The following is a 19,168-nucleotide window of genomic DNA, read 5'->3' on the forward strand; positions in this document are numbered from 1 at the left end:
ACACATGCATCATGCATTGGATGCTCTCAGTTCCTTAATCTTTGAGAAACAACTGCTTGAACACAGGAACCCTCTATACCCCAAAATTAAGAGAATCAATTACAGAATCCAAGAGAAATACATTTCAGCTCTAAGTAAAATGTCTCTAAACACACACCAGTTAATTCCACCATGTTTCCAAGAGTAATTATCTCACAAGCATCATTTGATTAAAAGCTCTTGTTCCTACCGGAAGAAAGAGTCTCTGAGCAGCACATGGTTTGAATAATTTCTTCCATTCCTGAGGGTTTCCAACTGAAAACGTGATGGGGTAGATTCTGTGCTCAAATTTCTTTGTATATGAGTCAGGCCACTGTCGTAACTGAAAAATAAGGAAGACAAGGGGAGGGTGAATAGGCCCCAGAAATATGGAAAACACCTGAAGCTTCTGGATGTTCAAGTGGAAATTATTCAGATAATTTACCCAACTTCACCACAATGATTAATGCTCAATGAATGAAAGACCATAGCTAGCATTAAAAAAAATATAACATCCAGAGTTGTCAAGGATGTTAGGAGACTGGTACATAAACACCACAAGGGGAATATAAATTTGAATAAACTTCCAAGAGGACAATTTGGAAATTGGGAACAACCAATCCTAAAAGATAAAGGCACAGGACTTTCAACACAGGCTAGTTTGTAATAAAAACAAACAAACAAACAAAACAACAACAACAAAAAAACCATGAAAACAAACTAAATGCCCTATAATTGGGAATTGGGAAAATTATGATAGAACTATACAATAGACTATTGTAACAATTAAAGTAGATCTATATGTGCTAAGGAAAAATGTTTATTATATATAGACTTTAGAAAAAGCAAACTGCAAAAAAAATTTATGTTTCTGTCTTAAAGGGAAAATATATGCATGTGTATTTTATACGAAGAGAAAAATCTAGACAGATAGACACAAAACTGTTAAAAGTGGACACCTGTGGAGGTGGTGGTTTCATTTTTTAAGTTTATATTTCTGTGTTCTTTAGAACTTTCACAGTGAGTATATATTATTATTTTCTTTGCATATGTTAATATCATAACAAAACTATTTAATGGGCTTTATTTTTTATTTTTTATTTTTTTTAAATTTTTATTTATTTATGATAGTCACACAGAGAGAGCGAGAGAGGCAGAGACACAGGCAGAGGGAGAAACAGGCTCCATGCACCGGGAGCCCGATGTGGGATTCGATCCCGGGTCTCCAGGATCGCGCCCTGGGCCAAAGGCAGGCGCTAAACCGCTGCGCCACCCAGGGATCCCGGGCTTTATTTTTTAGAGGACTTTTACGTTTACGGGAAAACTGAAAAGGAAGCACAGAATTCCATCTACCATCCCCCTCTTCCCCCATCCCCACACTTTCCCCATTACCTACATCTTCCAGTAGTGTCGTGTATTTCTTACAACTGATGAACCAATATCCATTATGTTAGTAAGTAGAGTCCATAGCTTACCTTAGGGTTCCCTCTTTGTGTTGTACATTCTATAGGCTTTGACAAATGCATAATATTGAGTATCCACCATTACAGAATAGTTTCAGCACCCTAAAAATCTCCTCTTTTCCACCTATTTACCCCTTCCACCTTCCCTCCCACTGAATTCCTACAACCACTAATTATTGTTCTGTCTCTTAATTTTGCCTTTTCCAGAATGTGATATAATAGGAATCATACAGTATATAACCTGTTCAGATTGGCCTTCTTATACAAAATTCACTTAAGGTTCCTCCCTTGTGTGGATATACAATGATTTGTTTATGCATTTACCTGCAGAAGGGTATCTTGGTTGCTTCCAGATTGGGCGATTATAAATAAAGCTGCTGTAAACATTCACGTACGTGCAGGTTTTTAGACAATTTTTCAGTTCATCAAGGTAAATCGCAGAGTGTGATTGCTGGACTGTATAGTCTACATTTAGCTTTCTAAGAAAGTGTCAAATTGTTTTCCAAAGTAGCTGTACCATCTTGCATCCCCACCAGCAATGAAGGAGAGTTTCTGTTGCTGCACATCCTTTTTTTTTTTTTTTTTAAAGGACAGTTCAAGTACCTCCTTTCTTTTTTTTTTTTAAAGATTGTTTTTTTAATTTTTATTTATTTATGATAGTCACAGAGAGAGAGAGAGGCGCAGAGACACAGGCAGAGGGAGAAGCAGGCTCCATGCACTGGGAGCCCGATGTGGGATTCGATCCTGGGTCTCCAGGATCGTGCCCTGGGCCAAAGGCAGGCGCTTAACCGCTGCGCCACCCAGGGATCCCTGTTGCTGCACATCCTTAGCAGCATTTTGTGTTGTCAATGTTGCAGATTTAGCCATTCTAATAAGTGTGCAATGGTATCTCATTGTTTTCCTTTGCAGTTCCCCAATGATATGATGTTGAGCATTCTTTTGTATGATTATCTGCCATCTGTGTATCTTCTTAATTTTTTGAGTTAATGCTTCCCCATTGACTCAATAGTTCTAAGAATTTTCTTTTTTTTTTAAAGATCTATTTATTTATTCATGAGACACACAGAGAGAGAGAGAGAGAGAGAGAGAGAGAGGCAGAGACACAGGCAGAGGGAGAAGCAGGCTCCATGCAGGAGCCCGATGTGGGACTCGATCCCAGGTCTCCAGGATCATGCCCGGGGTGAAGGCGGCACTAAACCGCTGAGCCACCAGGGATGCCCTACTTCCAAGAATTTTCTAAGGAAAAATTTAAAAGTGCATTCATATTTATAACAATAATATCATAACGCTATCTGTAACAGTGCAAAGCTGGAAACAACCTAAATAACAATTTGGCTAAAAAGCTCTGGGGTATGTCTACATAACAGAATATCATGCACCTACTAGTGACAACACAGTACAATAAGGGTTAGCAAGCCACTGGCAGTGCAAACACCAAATCCAGCCTGCTACAAAAAGCACACAAGCCAAGAATGATTAGACACTTATAAATAGCTTTAAAAAGTAAAAACAAGAGTAATATTCTGTGACATGTGAAAATCACATGAGATTTGAATTTTAGAGTCCATAAATAAAAGCTTTATTGGAACACTGTCACACCTAAGTATGTTTACATATTTCTATGGCTGCTTTTTCACTGATTATCAGACTTGAGTAGCTACAAGACCACACAGCCTGCAAAGCTTAAAAAAGCTTTTGTCTGGTCTTTTACAGAGAAAAGTTAGACAACCCCAGATTTAGAAGAAACTCAGTAATATAAGACTCAGTGATGTGAGAGGAAATATAGAGTATGATCCCATTTTGGATGTTGATACATAAAAAAAGAAATATAAGTAAATAGGTTAAAATTGCTTTTCCTGACCATTAGGATGGTTGATTTTTTTTATTTATAATTTTATGATTTTTTTTTTTACAATGTACACATGTTGCTTATATGGTCACATAAAAATGTTTGAAGAAACATACCATTGATAATGCTTTAGACTTGAAGTTTAGAGATGGATATATGAGAGAGAAATCTCAGAGTGAGAAAGGAGTGATAAAGTATTTGATCACTGATTTATGAAGGGCACTGACCAATTAGAACCCACACCAGGCACAAAACCCGGCACAACTGTCCTGACACGTTAGAACTAACACTGGTCATAAACACTCAGTGTGACAATATTGACCAAGTCCATGGACACTAGGGAAAAATAGTCAGTAAAACTGAGCACAATAGTCCAAAATCGGCCCCAGAAGGAGAATGGGAAGGTCCCATGGTCTGTGGGTTTCCTTGACTCTTCGATCTTTAGTATCCTATCTTCTAGAAGGGTTTATTTACCTTTGCCAATCTATGTCTTTCAACTGGAATGTTCAGCCTATTTACATTTGTTTCAGTACATGTATTTGAATAGTATACCAACTCCAGCCACTGGAAGTTCCTGTTGACACCTCTTCCTGTGTTAGAGACACACACACACACGCACACACAGCATGTTTCCATCCCACTGGCACCACCTATCACCAGAATGGATTGGTGGTTATCCCCCCTTCTGTGTCCCACTTTTTCCTGACAGATGAGCCAAACCTAAAACACATGTCTGATTCCTGAGCTGCCTGGAAAGGCTAGGAAATCAACCAGCTGGCATTTTCAGTTTCTATATTGAGAGATGACAAAAATAAATGAAACGCCAAAGTATTAAGTATCTACATTATACCTGGTAAGTACCACTAAACTTATTGTACTTATACAGCTTAGAAATTTTAAAGAACATTCTGCTTATATATAATAGAATTCACCCCTAAAGCAGCTTCCAGAGGAATCATAATGTCAACCGGCACTTTGTTTTGTTTTTACCCTCAGACACACTGCCCTGAGCTTTACAGGAAGTTATCACAAGAAACTGGATACTCCCACAATGCCTCAGGGTTGGAAATGAGACCCTTGTGAAGGGTGGCAGATGCTGCCCCTCCATACCAGCATCTCCTGTGGCTACACACAAACCAACTGCCCACAAAGCCCTACTACTTAGGGCTAGCAAGGTTCAGGAGATGTTCCAAAGAATCTTTGTGGGAACGAAAGAATAAACAGATCATCTGATTCAGCCTCACAAGTATGCTCTGCAATAACAGAGCAAGGATCATTTGCCCTTCCATGCAGATGAAACAACTGAGACTGAGAAAAGTTCTGTGACTTCCATAAGAGTCAAGATTGTATATCTAAACTGGCACCATGATCCCTGCTTGTCTTTTAATACCCTATTTCAATTTCCTTTGTTAGTTGAGCTTCACTGGTCTAACAAAGACCCGAGGAAAGGAGCCATCACAAGGATAAAGTCGTCAGAGCAATTCAAATTATTTTTCAAATTCAATGATTTTCCCATACAATTTAGTTCCTAATTTATAATGTGCCCATTACCCTGGCTCATAGTGAATTATCTCCACACTTAGTAGTATAAAATGACTATCTGTTATGTTCACAGATTCCATGGATTAGGAATTCGATGAGGTAGAGAAGGGGCGTCTTACACTGCTACATATCTGGGGCCTCGGCTAAAAGCTCTGAAGACTGGAGGCTGGAATCATCTGAATGCTAGTCCATTCATGTGTCTGGCAACTGAGGCCAGCTATGGGCTGGGGATCTCAGCTCCTCTCTGAGTGGGCCTCTCCACATGATCTCTCCATATGGGCTAGTTTGGGCTCTCTCACCACATGTCGGCCAGGTTCCTGGGGCAGGCATCCCAAGAAAGCCAGGCAGACGCTAGATTCTTTCTATGTCCAAGCCTTAAATGTCACACAGACATTACATGTAGCATACTCTATTTTTCATATATATACATATGATGCATATGGAGGCATATGTATTAGCTATTACCTTATAACAAAATTTAGTGGCTCAAAAACCACGAAAATGTATTCTCTCATGCAGTTTCTCAGAGTCAAAAATCTGTAAGCTGGGTTTTTCTGGCTCAGGGCCCCTCATGAGGGTATAGTCCAACTCCTGGCTGGGGCTACAGTCATCCGAAGGCTTGATGCAGTGGGACGTTCTGTCTCCAAGCTCACTCACATGAGTGTCACAAGAAGCCCTGATTCCTCACCACGTAGGCCTGGACAAGGGCTGCTTTGACATGAAAGTGGCTTACCCCATAGCAAGTGACTCAGGAGAGAAAGTGATTGCAACCAAGATAGAAAGCATGGTGCCTTTTGTTTTTTTTTTGTTTTGTTTTGTTTTTTAATTTTTATTTATTTATGATAGTTACAGAGAGAGAGAGAGGCAGAGACACAGGCAGAGGGAGAACCAGGCTCCATGCACCGGGAACCCGATGTGGGATTCGATCCCAGGTCTCCAGGATCGCGCCCTGGGCCAAAGGCAGGCGCCAAACCGCTGCGCCACCCAGGGATCCCGCATGGTGCCTTTTGAAATGTAATCTCAGAAGTGACAGAGCATGGCATCTTCCCTATGCTGCCAGTCACACAGACCAAACCTTGGGACGGTGAAAGAGGAGAGCACCCTAGGGTGCAAATAACAGAAGGTGGGGCCACTGGGAGCTTCTTTGGGAAATATAATCTGCCCCATATACATAGTTACACACATCTTCCTTGCCCTTGCCTTCTTCAAGTTCAAATCTATGTTGTTCTACTCTATCCTCATGTTCCAGCCTCTAGCACACAGTAGGTACTCAACAAATACTTGTTAGATGGATACTGTGCAAGACATTGCTAGAGTTTTCCCACAGCCCACTTTCCTCACTTCTTGCACACTAAGCACTTCTCAGCCCCTTGCTGTTGAGCCTTGTGACTGCTTCTGGACAGTTCAATGTGAGTGGAAAAGACTCATGTCACTGCCAAGCTGGGGGAGCAAAAGGCTCAGTTGTGATCCACTTGTCACTCTCTTTCCTGCATGGCATCCCAAGAACTTAGAGACCAAGTGTTCCAGCAGGTGCAACTCAAAGCGTGAATAGTCGTGGGGCGCCTGGATGGCTTAGTCAAAAGAGCATGTGACTCTTGACCTCAGGGTCGCGAGTTTGAACCCTACTGTGGGTGTAGAAATTACCTAAATAAATAAATAAATAAACTAAACAAAACAAAAAAGGCACAATCTCTGTCATCTTTGTCCCAGACCTAAGTGCCCGTGTGAGAAAAACAGCAGGAACATGGAAAATCTCCGAGCTTTTCGGGAGGTGTTATGGCAGCCTGACCTAACCTATCCTGATTCTAGACACCTTAGCTCTTTTATCAATGCTGATAGCTTCAGGTTACAGACAGGGAAGCTGAAGCTCTAAAAGGCCACAAGGCTTGCCTGAGATCTGGCAGCAAGCACACAGGGAGCTGAGTTTTGCAGATGAGTCTTCCGTCTACTAGTTGGAGAGGTAGTTGGGTACAAGAGTTAAGCTCATGGAGGTCTGAAGCTGTGACCTTGAACCAACACCTGATGAGTAAATCACTAAAACTCTTTGCAAAAGAGGGACATGATTGCTACCTTCCGGTGAGGGTTAAGTAGGAGTAAATCATAAATCAGAAGCCCTTGATAAATGGTAATTATCATCACCATCTCTTTTCACCACAGCTGCAGAGCAGCAAACCATGTGTGTTCCAACCCCTTCCCCTTCCTTTGACTCCGATCTTTTTCAAGGCATTTTCTTTTTTTTTTTTTTTAAGATTTTATTTATTTATTCATGAGAGACACAGAGAGGGAAAGAGAGAGGCAGAGACACAGGCAGAGGGAGAAGCAGGCTCCATGCCGGAAGCCTGACACGGGACTAGATCCCCAGTCTCCAGGATCAGGCCCTGGGCTGAAGGCGGCGCTAAACCCCTGAGCCACCGGGCTGCCCTTCAAGGCATTTTCTAATCAATTTCAAAGCTTTGAGACTCTTTGGCTTCTCTTGGTGATGATGTCAAGGTGATATTTTTCTTTAGAAAACATAACACATTTTCTAGCCTTCTGTCATTAGCCTTACTCTGCCTAACATGCTTCTTTGGCATTTCTCATTAGTGCAGCCAGGCTGGTGACAGGAGGAGGCCCTGCTGACCCCAAGTGAGTAGATGCAAAACAAAACCGCTTCTTTCTCTACCAGCACTCAAGGCCTTACCGCAAGAGAAAACATCTAGGACAAAGCCAAGTGTGGTCTGTAAAGTCACACACGTACCTAGACTGGGGAGAAGAGGTATTTCCAAAGCTCTCCTTGTGCAGTGGTAAAAAATCATCACCTGTTCTTCAGTATCAGAATAGCCAAGTAAACAAGGATCTGGGCACATGATAAAACATTACACAGTCACCAGAAAAGATGAGGTAAGAATGTTTGAGTCCTGATCTGGAATGATGCTGATGATATGGTTTTCAAGGAGGAAAAGCAAGTTCCGGTACAACACATAGAGAATAACCTTGCTTTTATAAAAGAAATATATTTTAATCTGGGCACATACAATTATATGTGTTATTCGGGTATATGATTATATCTATAAATATACATGTATACACACATACATACATACATCACAGATAAACACACACACACACTTGTACATGAAAAAAATATGGAATAACTCAAAATTGATAACTGATAGTTTTTTGTGTGGGACTGGGGGTACCAAGGACTCCTGCCTTTTAATCTATAACATCTGTATCATTTGAATTTATTTTAATGAACATTTATTACTTGTCATTCAAAAAACACATATAATTTGTAGAAAGGTACCTGCCCCCTAAATGAGAACAATGTTAACTACACCAGAGGGCTTAGGCCCTGGGGTCAAATGCTTCAAGTTCATCATCTCACAGAACCCTTACAATAGCTCTGTAAGGTAGGTATGACTATCCCCAAATTATATATGAGAACAGTAAGGCTCAGAGTCAAGAGTTCGTGGTCCCACGCTGAGTACATAGCAAAAATTAGAGAATCACATTAGTGAACGGGATACGCATGTCCCAAAATGCAGTCTGGCTGCACTCAGTAACTACTGCGCCACCATGTCTACAAATTCACCTGCTTATCAAACTCGGGCTTCAGAGAGTCTTCTGTGAAGATGTGGAATTGGATCTTCCGGTGGCTAAAGAGTACAGCTGACTTGAGCATGACCAGTGTCTCCTCCAGCCGATTGCCACAGGCCACCACAGCCAAGTGGATCCAGAGCTCTGGAGGCAGCACAGCCTGAAAACTCCTGAGTTCTCCAGGCCTCCTAGGAAGAAGAAAAACAATTTAAGGGTATTAATAAACTAACAAAATTTTAAAAAAAAGCCCAGCTAGTGAATGGTTGGAACATTTCAAGACATGAACAGCTACAATCTGCTATATTTTATAAAGTGATAAGCATTTTGACAATTCTTCCTGCTTAGAGAAAAATACCATTTATTCCTGTATTTATCCTGGCAATAGCAGGATGAGTCACTGTTTGGACTGTCATAGGTGTCTGAGACTTTTTCTGCCCCACTCAGCTGTCGAGAGTGCCTGTTGGCTGCCGAATGGCCCATGTTTGGAAATAGTAAGTTGCTAAACTTCCAACAGCTGACACTGGGGCTGTGGTGCTCACACTCACACGGGCCACGCAAATTAGATTTGAATGCAACATGAACAAAATGAGGGTGGGTTGTGGCTTTCCCATGTGAAACCAGCAACATGATATCCCCATCATCTGGATGGTTTTAGGTTGCAGTGGAATGCATGACCACCGCACCAAAGGAAAATCATGCAAGTCTGGGAGGTGAGCAAAGAAAATAACATATGTCCCTCCATCACATCTTTGGAGAGTCTTGAGAAACAGGTGTTAATCCTAACTGTCTCGCTCAAAATTGCTGAGGTGGCAGGTTTGAAATTCAGCTTCCAGTATGTAAGTCATATTAATGAGAAACAGGCAGGCAAGGAGGCAGGTTAAGCTGCAAATTACCAAGGTATCAAATCCTGAGTCAACAGCTGAGAGGGGAATAAGGTCCAAGAGTCCAGAATCATCATCCAGCTATTTCCTCGTAATAAAAGATTTGTTCCAGACAAGGAGATGCAGCCAAGCCTCAAACACACCACTGAGAGACATTTGCAGGCAAGTTGGAAGGAGTTGGCCTGGAAAAGGTGCCCTGAGACAAATGAAACTAATTTACTTGCACAAAAGAGTTGGAGGCCGGGGAAACTTGGACATGGAATGCTACCTTCCTTCCAAAACCTCCTAGTCCAATCCGTGCACTGCTCCATTAGCCACTGCTTTGTTGAATCATGGCAGTCTTGCTCCAGATTTCTTTCACTGGGAGGGGAAGTGAAGATGTGGGTGGAGCACATCAGAAGGCTTTCCAATTTGCTCACTTAAGAGGAGCTTATTGGAGGCTCAACTAAGCTCAGATGCTGAGATACAGATTCCACTGATTGCACAGATCGCAGAAAGACACTAGACATATCCTAAGTACCACCCGAAGTTGTCTGTTTCTCTTCATCCACCTGCTGTGACCTGGTGAGACCACCAGCTTTTCTCATCTCGGCCACTGTGCCATTTCCCTAGATGGCCCACCTGCCTCCAGTCTTATCCTTTAATTCTCACCCTATCATTTCTTCTTGTTGGCACCAGAGTGATGTTCTTCTACAATGCGAATAGGAATGTTATTCTTTTGATTAAAATAATGTAAGGGCTCCTGACTGCCCTCCAGATTGAGTCCAAACTGATCATCATGGCTTCTAGTTACATCTCTTGCAACTGCCTCCAACACCCCCAGCCTCGGCGGAGAACCATTCATATTCGTAGCCATAGTCACACATACTCATACTTTCCATCCATTTTCGTTTCTGGTCAGTAGACTGCTGGGTTGTCTCCAGGTCTTGGCACATGCATTCTGTCTTGCTGTCTTGTGTGTGTGTGTGTGTGTGTGTGTGTGTTTGTGTGTGTGTCTTTCTTTCTCAGAAATGCTCTCCTCTGCTATTTCCTGCTAACTTCAGACCATTTATTAATCAACAAATCTATACTAAGGACTATGTGCAAAGAACTGCTCCGTACGTACCAGGAAGAGAGCAAAACAGACCAAGATGCTTGTCCTTGCAGAAACTGTGGTAGAGGAAAGACAAAGAAGGAAGTAGCTGCAACCAAGTAACTGACACAGAAAGTTATCCAGTGATCAGGGCTATGTAGGAAATACATCCTAAGCAGGAGGCAATACAAGAGTGGCTGATAGGCTGGTAGGTACTTTTATACTGTGCAAAGCTGGGAAAGTCCTCACGGAGATGGTGAAATCTGACAACAACTTGGAAGTGGGGAGATGAGTCATGTGCATTTCTGGGTGAGGAGCATTCCAGGCAGAGGAGACAGACTAAAGGTGCTTGATCAGGATCATGCCTAGTGAACGGAAGGACCCCTGCCGTGTGGACTCCGATGTCATCTCTTCCTCTGCTCTGTGGGCCAGTTTTCATACCAACTACGAAAGTCAGCGCTCAATTAACTTATGTAAAAGGATGGGAAGGGTGTGCCATAGATGATGCTAAAATCACAGTCCGATTGCCACAGGCCACAGGCCACCAGAGCCAAGTGGATCCAGAGCTCTGGAGGCAGCAGGGCTTTTTTTTTTTTTTTTAAAGGCAAAAGATTATTCAAAACATGCTACAAAAGAGATCTAATACAAACTTGTTTGCCTGAAATTATGCTCAATATTTAGGAGCACAGGTATCATCCAAAAGTTCTAAAACAATCAATGCAATAGCACAGGGATCTTAAATATGAACCACTGCTCCTTCCAAATAACCCTGCCCAGTTTAGCTTCACCTATTGGGCTTGTGCATGAGCAAAAAGCTTTAACCTTAGTAATCAGGAAAATACTAATTTAAATAGTAAAGGGATTCCATTTTATTTTCAGATTGGCACAACTTAAGGAGTAATATAAAAGTTAAACAATCCACACTCCAGAGTAGATATGGAGGTGAGCAACAGCTCAGAAATAGCTGGGGAGGGGCACCTGGGGGGCTCAGTTGGTTAAGTGTCTGACTCTTGATTTTGACTCAGGTCATGATCTTGAGGTGGTGAGATCTCTGCACTGGGCATGGAGTCTGCTTAAGATCCTCTCTCTTCCTGTCTCCTTCTGCCCCCACCCCTTACAAAAAAAAAGAAATAGCCACTGACAGTGTAAGTTGACCCAAACATTTTGCACAACCATTTGGTAACAGCTAGCAGGAATAAAGAGGCTCATACACCCTCTAGCCCTCTAGTTCTATGCCTATATATATAACCTGAAGAAATTCTTGCACATTTGTACAAGACCCATTCAAGAATGCTCACAGCAGCCCTTTTATAATAGTGAAGGAAATAACTTTGCTGTCTATACATAGGTGAACCATGAACATTTGCAGTATGTTTTTTTTTTAATTTATTTATTCATGATAGTCACACAGAGAGAGAGAGAGGCAGAGACACAGGCAGAGGGAGAAGCAGGCTCCATGCAGGGAGCCCGATGTGGGACTCAATCCCTGGCCTCCAGGATCACGCCCTGGACCAAAGGCAGTGCTAAACCACTGAGCCACCCGGGCTGCCCCCAACTTTTTTTTTTTTTTTTAAATTAAAGAAAACTTGCACTCCTCTGCAGCCTAGCAGAGGCTTCCGTGATTTGGGACTGCACAGTTTAAAAAGCAGGGGCTAGGGAGTGCAATCTTTCTTGGTGTCTGATGACAGGTATTAAAAAAGAAAACTAAAGGCCTCTTCTGGTGGCAGTTCAAGTATCAGTGGTTGGGATTTAATGAGACCTTTGCTTTCCCCACCTTATTGCCTCTCATATTACATTAAAAATCTCGGGTTTCGGGTAGTAAGCATTTGTGTTGATCACAATGTATAATCAAGTTTAAGGCCACTGAAAGGGTGTACCTTTCACTCACTCCTACCAAAGGCACACTCAGCACCTCTCAGATGTCACCTGAGAGCCTTCGAGGATCAAGGAAAGTACAGACTATGAACCTTAAACTCCTTAACCCCTTGTTTGGGAAGGGAATGGGCAGTGGGGAGTTGTAGCCCTGCTCTGACAGACGGCTAAGTTTTTGTTTATACTTTATAAACGAGGACTGGAGTGAATTTTGAGAAACTTCCAACTAAAGCTGGAACTGATGATAACCATCTTGGCCACCACACTGGTAGAGCCTGAATGGGAGTCAGCACAGTAGAAAGCAGAGCCTAAAGGTGGCAGGTCACATCTTCGTTGGCACTACCTGAGCACCTGGATCCAGGTGCACCTGACCATAACTGAAGACAGTTCAATTTTTTTTTTTTTTTGAGAGAGAGAGAGAGAGAGGGAGAGAGAGCGAGTGCAAGTACAGGAGCAGGGGAGGGGCAGAGAGAGAGAGAGAGAAAATTTTAAGGATGCGCCATGCCCAGCACTAAGCTCAACATGGAACCCAATGTGGGGTTCAATCTCACAACCCGGAGATCATGACCTGAGCTGAAATTAAGAGTCAGATCCTTAACCAACTGAGCCACCAGGTGCCCCCAGACAGTTCCATTTTTTAAGCCAATGCGTTTCCTTTTTGTAAGGCACAAAGAAACAAACTTATAGCTTAGCAGTCAATAAAGAGTCCTACTGTAGGGCTTAAAAATGTTTCCAATCACCTTTGTCTAGGTCTGCCTCTCTCATATTCTCTTCTTGAGTCAGCCTTTGATTTGCTCACCGAATCCATCTCTTCCTTGTTGCTAACTGCTGGGGGCCCTGATCCAAATCCCCATCATTCTTGTAGTTTCACAGCTGGAAGAGATGCCAGATACCATCTAGTGCAAGGGCTTCCCTACTCAGCTGCATATCAATCATTAGAGGTGCTTGTTAATATGAAAACCACACAGGAGATCCTGAATCAGTGGGTCTTGGGGGAGGTCCTGGAGTTTGCTTATTAACAAGCTTGTACCACAACCACCCATAGTTCAGCTACAGCCAAGAACTATTGATCTGAGCTGACCTCTCACCTCTCTTTCCTCCCCAGTTCTTCCCCCATGCCCTCAGGGAAGCCCACTCTATGCTCAGCCTTTTCCTCAGGGTATTCTCTTCACATATTGCTTTAATGAAAACAGGGGGATGCCTTGTGAGGACGCCACCTCCCCAGCAGACAGACCCCCATATGGAGGCTGCTCCTCCTCCCCTGCCCCAGGAGCCTCAGGGCAGTCGATGGGCTGGAGTCCTCCTTGCCCACCTCACTGCCACACCTAGACATGGAACATGTCATCATAGTGAAGTCTGTAGATGAAAAATATTCTACCTTCTATCTTTGTTGGTGTCATCTCACAGCTTTTTCCTGACACTGCTCTTAACTCAATGAAGAGCTTAGCTCCTTGCTCACGGAATTCCTCCCAGCCTAATCCCTCCCAGCATTCTCCAGGACTTCAGCCAGTTTAGAAGATGCTCCCTGCCTCTTGACCCTTCACTATGGGGACCTCTGCACCCACCACCTTTCCTTCTTTCTACCTGAGACACTCAGTGCTATGCTCACATCCTGGACCTTTATACAAAAACTGTGTCCTCCTGGACCTTTATACAAAAACTGTGTCTTCCACCTGGAATATTCTCCCCTTTGCATTGATACCTCCTCTTTTAAACAGCAGAATGAGATTTCCTGGCCACCTCAATGAAGGAGCACCTTCCTTTTATTCTCTATCATGGTCTTTGCTTATTTCCTTCCCCAAACTTACCTCAGCTGGTGATTGTAATTCTTTCATTGTAATTTATATCAAAGACAAAATTAAATACCATCAATCTAAGGCAATATAAACAAACAATCTTTAGAAAAAGGTCAGAATAAAATATTCAATGTACACTTCCAATTAAAAACAGGGACACCTGGAGGACTCAGTTGTTTAACTATCTGACTTTATTTTCAGCTGAGGTCATGATCTCAGAGTTGTAAGATGGAGCCGCCTTGGGCTCTCTGCTGGGGATTCTCTCTCTCCCTCTCCTTCTTACCGAGCCACTCAGGCGTGCACACACACGTGCATGCATGCACTCCAACATATATATATGAAACATACGTATTAGAATATTAATGTTGGTAAATGGAAAAAAATCTTGCCCTATAAAACTTACTTTGCGTGTTATATCCTGGTCTTTATTCCATTGAATATATATTTTTACAGCTGTACTAATAGTGTACCTATAACTTTATATGCCACATTTTTCATCCAATTCTTTTATTTTTCTTGTTACTTTTTAAGTCTTCACAGCTATATCATTGTAACGGCTATCTACTAGTCCATCCAATGAAAATACCAGACCTTATCAGCATTGCCCTATTGTTGCTTGTTTTCAACTACTCTGTCATATTAAAAAAAAAAAGGTCTGGTACTAAACATTGTGAGCCAACAGATATCTTTTCTTCTTTTCATTATGGCCTTCAGTATATTCCCAGAGATGACAGTACTGAGTGAATAGCTATTATCCTCCTAAGAATGTAGTAACCTTCACAGTTTCTCAAATTTACCCAAGAGTTATTAGAAAACACATACCATGAGAAAAAAACCCAAAAAACATAACAAACATGACCTCTCCCACCTCCGAGTTACTTGCATGACGTAACCATGGAACTGACTGCTGAAACAGGATGAAACGGGCTTGCATATGGCATTCGTGCCTCCAAATTCTGTGTGTTCCAGAGGGTGATGTGTCAGTTGCAATTATCATTAAGACACCGCATCAAATCACTTTGAGTCTCTGAGTGAGAAAGTTATTCCCTTCCCAGTTCTTTTTCAACAATGTCAGTGAGAAACTCTCAGCTTGGTGCTAACATGTCTTGAACACCTTCTAATGCTGCCTAATCCTCCCTTTCAACTCTGTTTCAAGACAGCAGATCTCAGATACAGAACTTTCAACAGCCAAGTTAGAAATGACCAACATTGTTTCATCTTCTCAGGGTCTCATTTGATGATTACCTTCTGTTTATGTTACTGCCAAGAATTCGTGGCAGTGACAGAAAGTTTCCCTTAAAATAAATATACTCAGGATGTGGAGAAATTAGAACCCTCACACACTGCTGGTGGGACTGTAAAATGGTACAGCAACTTTGGAAAAAAAGCTCCACAGTTCTGGTTAAACACAGAACTACCACGTGACCCGGCAATTCTGCTCCTAAGTATCTACCCAAGAGAAATGAAAACATATGTCCACACATAAACTTGTAAGCAAATATTCATAGCAGCATTATTCACAATAGCCAAAGAGTCTAACCCAAATGTCCATCAACTGATAGATGGTTAAATAAAAGGTGGCACATCCATAAAATGAAATATCATCTGTCCATTAAAGGAATGAAACACTGATGTATTTTGCATGTATGAACCTTAAATTCAGTGAACTGCAAACCTGGTGAAAATACAGAAGACCACATATTTTATGATTCCACATACAGGAAAAGTCCACAATAGGAAAATCCAGAGAGACAAAAAGCAGATTAGTGGCTACCAGAGACTAGGGGGAGAAACAAATGTGGGGTGATGGCTTAATGGGCACAAGGTTGCTTTTTCTTTACAATGAAAATATACTGAAATTCGGTGTGGTAATGGTCATACAACTCTGCAAATAAATTTAAAAACCACTGTATTGTACACTTTGAAAGGGTATTTGGATTGTATTGCAATTGAGCTACAATTAAATAAATAAGTGCATGTATCTTTAACAACGATTTTTGTTTTAATGTTTCATGTTAGCAGTGGTAGTGTGGCCATATTCTAAGAATGATGGCTCCAATGTGGGATTGACTGTAATTTGGAAAACGTTGTCTCAATTGTCTTGCGCAAGCCCTCCATGTGCAAACAAAAAATGATATTCAGAGGAGGCTCAGAGGGAGAAGCAGCTTTACCAGCTCCACACTGTCCGAGACGAGGCATCTCCTTAATCGCTTAAAAGTCTCAAGAGGGTTACTTAATTAAACTTCAATTTCTGGAGTGTATAAATAATGAAATACGGCACTTATGTGTAGCACTATTTACTCTGTAGCCCATTACTGCAAAACACATTGAATTATTAAAGCGAGTAATTGGTTCTTCTCAGACCCTTTTTTCTATCTCCTGCTACCTCTTCCTAGGGTTTCTCCTGAACCGACAAGCTAAATGAACTCAGGTAAACCTGATGTTGGGATACAGGCAGGCAGTGGAAGCTTAACAGGAAATCCCAGTTCTTGAAAATATCATCCAAATATAGTGTTGCTGGTAACAACTGGTAATAGGGAAAGCAACATAGCAATATTTGGCGGGGGCGGGGGGGATGGTTGAAGATGAATTTTAAGAAATCAAATCCGCTCATCTAGGGGAAGAATAGATTACCTCCCGAGTGGAATCCTACCAGATGAAACCATAGCTGTTGGAACCTGCAGAAGGCTGCAGATGAGGCCAGAGTGGCAGTTGAGAAGCAGAAACACCTCGATTCAGCCTCTAGAAGGGAGAGTCTGGTAATGGGTAATTATATCCACACTACACGTTGGCAGTGAAAGGCACTCATAAAGTTCCCTGCAAACCACAGGTCTGGGAACACATTTGTCCCCTGACAAAAAATTTCCCTGCTGGAGCTGAGTAGAGGCTTCACTTAGAAACCTAGACATGACGCTAAGGGCTGTGCTAACAGTTAAATCATTTTTAATGACCCATGGTTTGGAGTTAAATCAAGTATCATTAATCTTCTGAGATAGGCAGAGAAGCTGACATTTGCCTTGAAGCCATGGTATTATATGAACAGTGTCAACGTAGTGCCAAAAATTTGCAGGGGGGGGGGGAGTGCATAATACAATTATTTGATAAGCGCATTCAATTGTGAATAACATATTTTTAGTCTGGATCACATTTAAAACATGGCTGTGTTCCTAAATAAAGTCTAGGTTTACTACGTAGTAGGTGCTCAATGTCTGAAGTTGTCAATCTTGTTTATGTACCTATCTGGATGCGTGTCTGCTTTTAGAAATTACTGGACATACACACCTGCTTTATGATTAGTAAGTGGCAGTGCAAGGATTCAAATGCAGGGAGCTGGACTTAAGAGCCCATGTTTTTAATCATTATGCTCTATTTGGGGCCACACACAAGTGATGCAGAAAAGGAGCCTGCTCTGGGCAGATAAACCGTTTATCTGTACTGAGGGCTCACAGTTCAGTGATCTGAGCCTGGACTGGATTTTAGCCTCCCTGGCCCAGCCTTCCTGGGAAGGACTCTCAGTGCACACTTTTACCAACTCCACCTACATAATCCATGCATTCACCATTAGCTGACACCGTGAACAAGTGTATTTATATATATTCCTCTCCCTCTAACTCTGTGATGCTGCCTGGACTAATTCTCATTTCATTTGTTCCCCTCATGATTGTTCCTGACACACAGGAGATTCTATTTCTCCATCTCCCTCTTCTTTTCAAATTAAGATGTTATTGAGATTGTAAAATATGAAAAAGCAATGCTAGTTTGAAATAAATGGCTGGTGACATACAAGGGAAAAGAATGAGGATTTCATATTCTGCAAATGGACACTTCTAGCTCATTTACCAAAAAAGAGCATGAAAGACCAACTTCACAGGAGGAAAAATGGCCTCTCGAACTAATTTCCATCCTCTAAGGCCTCAGGCAATAAGAGACTTTTAATTCTTATAATTTATATACTTTAACTTATTTTATAAATTATACAATATACACGTTCATCATAGAAAAAATTTAAAATACAGACAAGCTAAAGGCGGACACCATAATTCCAATTCCATAACCACTGTTAACATTTTGGTATAAGGTATAATCTTCCAGAGTTACACCCAATATATGTGATATATCTCCATATATACAAAAATATAAATATATAAAAATATATAAAAACTTTCTTAGAAGGGAACTTTTATAACCTATTTTTCTCTTACAAAGAGAAATCTTTGAAGATAAAAAAGAGATTTTATTAAAGGATCTTCAGAGGGATTCTAGAGAGCAATCAAATAGTTCAAATTTCAATATTTGTTTCCAAGTACAGCATGATGGTAAGCAATTTGATTCTTGAAGCACATAGAGCACACTGCCCCACCTTGGGCAAATACTTTAACCACTTCTAATCCTCAGTTTCCCCATCTGTAAAATGGGTATACTGATTACAGTGGACATCTGCTTTTGGTTTTGGTGTTTCTTACCAGCATCCATTTCTAAGAGTTTTTGGTAAGAGCACCTCAATTTCCCTTTGGGGAAACCATTCCTCTTCTGTTCTCAGACCATGAGGTTTGGAAGGGCTGAATCATCCTCTCTCCAAGCACAGACATCAGCAATCGGATATGTACGTGATCTACGTCAGGTCAACAGAGGCAGCCCTGGGACTCTTGCTGGATGAAGTTTCTGCCTTAACAGTGACTGAAGGAGGAGAAGACAAGCTCAGATCTGTTGGAACTCTCACGTGGAGAACACCCACACAAGGGTGTGGCCCACACAGAAGACAGCAGAGTTGTAAGGTGGAGGCAAGATACCTAGAAATCCAGGATACACCTGTGATGGAATCCTTATCTCCTTTGCACTTTACAGCTTTATGAGCCACCAAATCTCCTTTTATGACTAAGTGGTATAAGCTTATCTCTTGTAACTGAAAGAGTTCTCAACTATCCAATGATAGTACCTACCTCTTAGGTTGTTAGGGAAATGAAATGAAATGAAATGAAATAATATAGGGAAGTGCTTCATATAGTATCATGACATATATTTTTTTAAAGATTTTATTTATTTATTTGAGAGAAAGAGTACAAGTGGAGGGGGGCAGAGGGAGAGGGAAAAGCAGA

General features: G+C 41.6%; 1 protein-coding gene across 1 annotated transcript in view; it reads right to left on the reverse strand.

The window, feature by feature from the left end:
- GXYLT2 (glucoside xylosyltransferase 2) overlaps positions 1-19,168 on the reverse strand; it is an 89,180-nt gene that overhangs the window by 59,673 nt on the left and 10,339 nt on the right. The window contains exons 2-3 of the mRNA XM_077858054.1: positions 8,447-8,639; positions 230-361 (exon numbers count right to left, since the gene is read on the reverse strand). Coding sequence (XP_077714180.1) covers positions 230-361; positions 8,447-8,639 — 325 coding nt within the window. The remainder of the gene's footprint in view (positions 1-229; positions 362-8,446; positions 8,640-19,168) is intronic.

The sequence above is a fragment of the Canis aureus genome, chromosome 19 (genome assembly GCF_053574225.1).
Source record: "Canis aureus isolate CA01 chromosome 19, VMU_Caureus_v.1.0, whole genome shotgun sequence".
Lineage (NCBI taxonomy): Eukaryota > Metazoa > Chordata > Mammalia > Carnivora > Canidae > Canis > Canis aureus.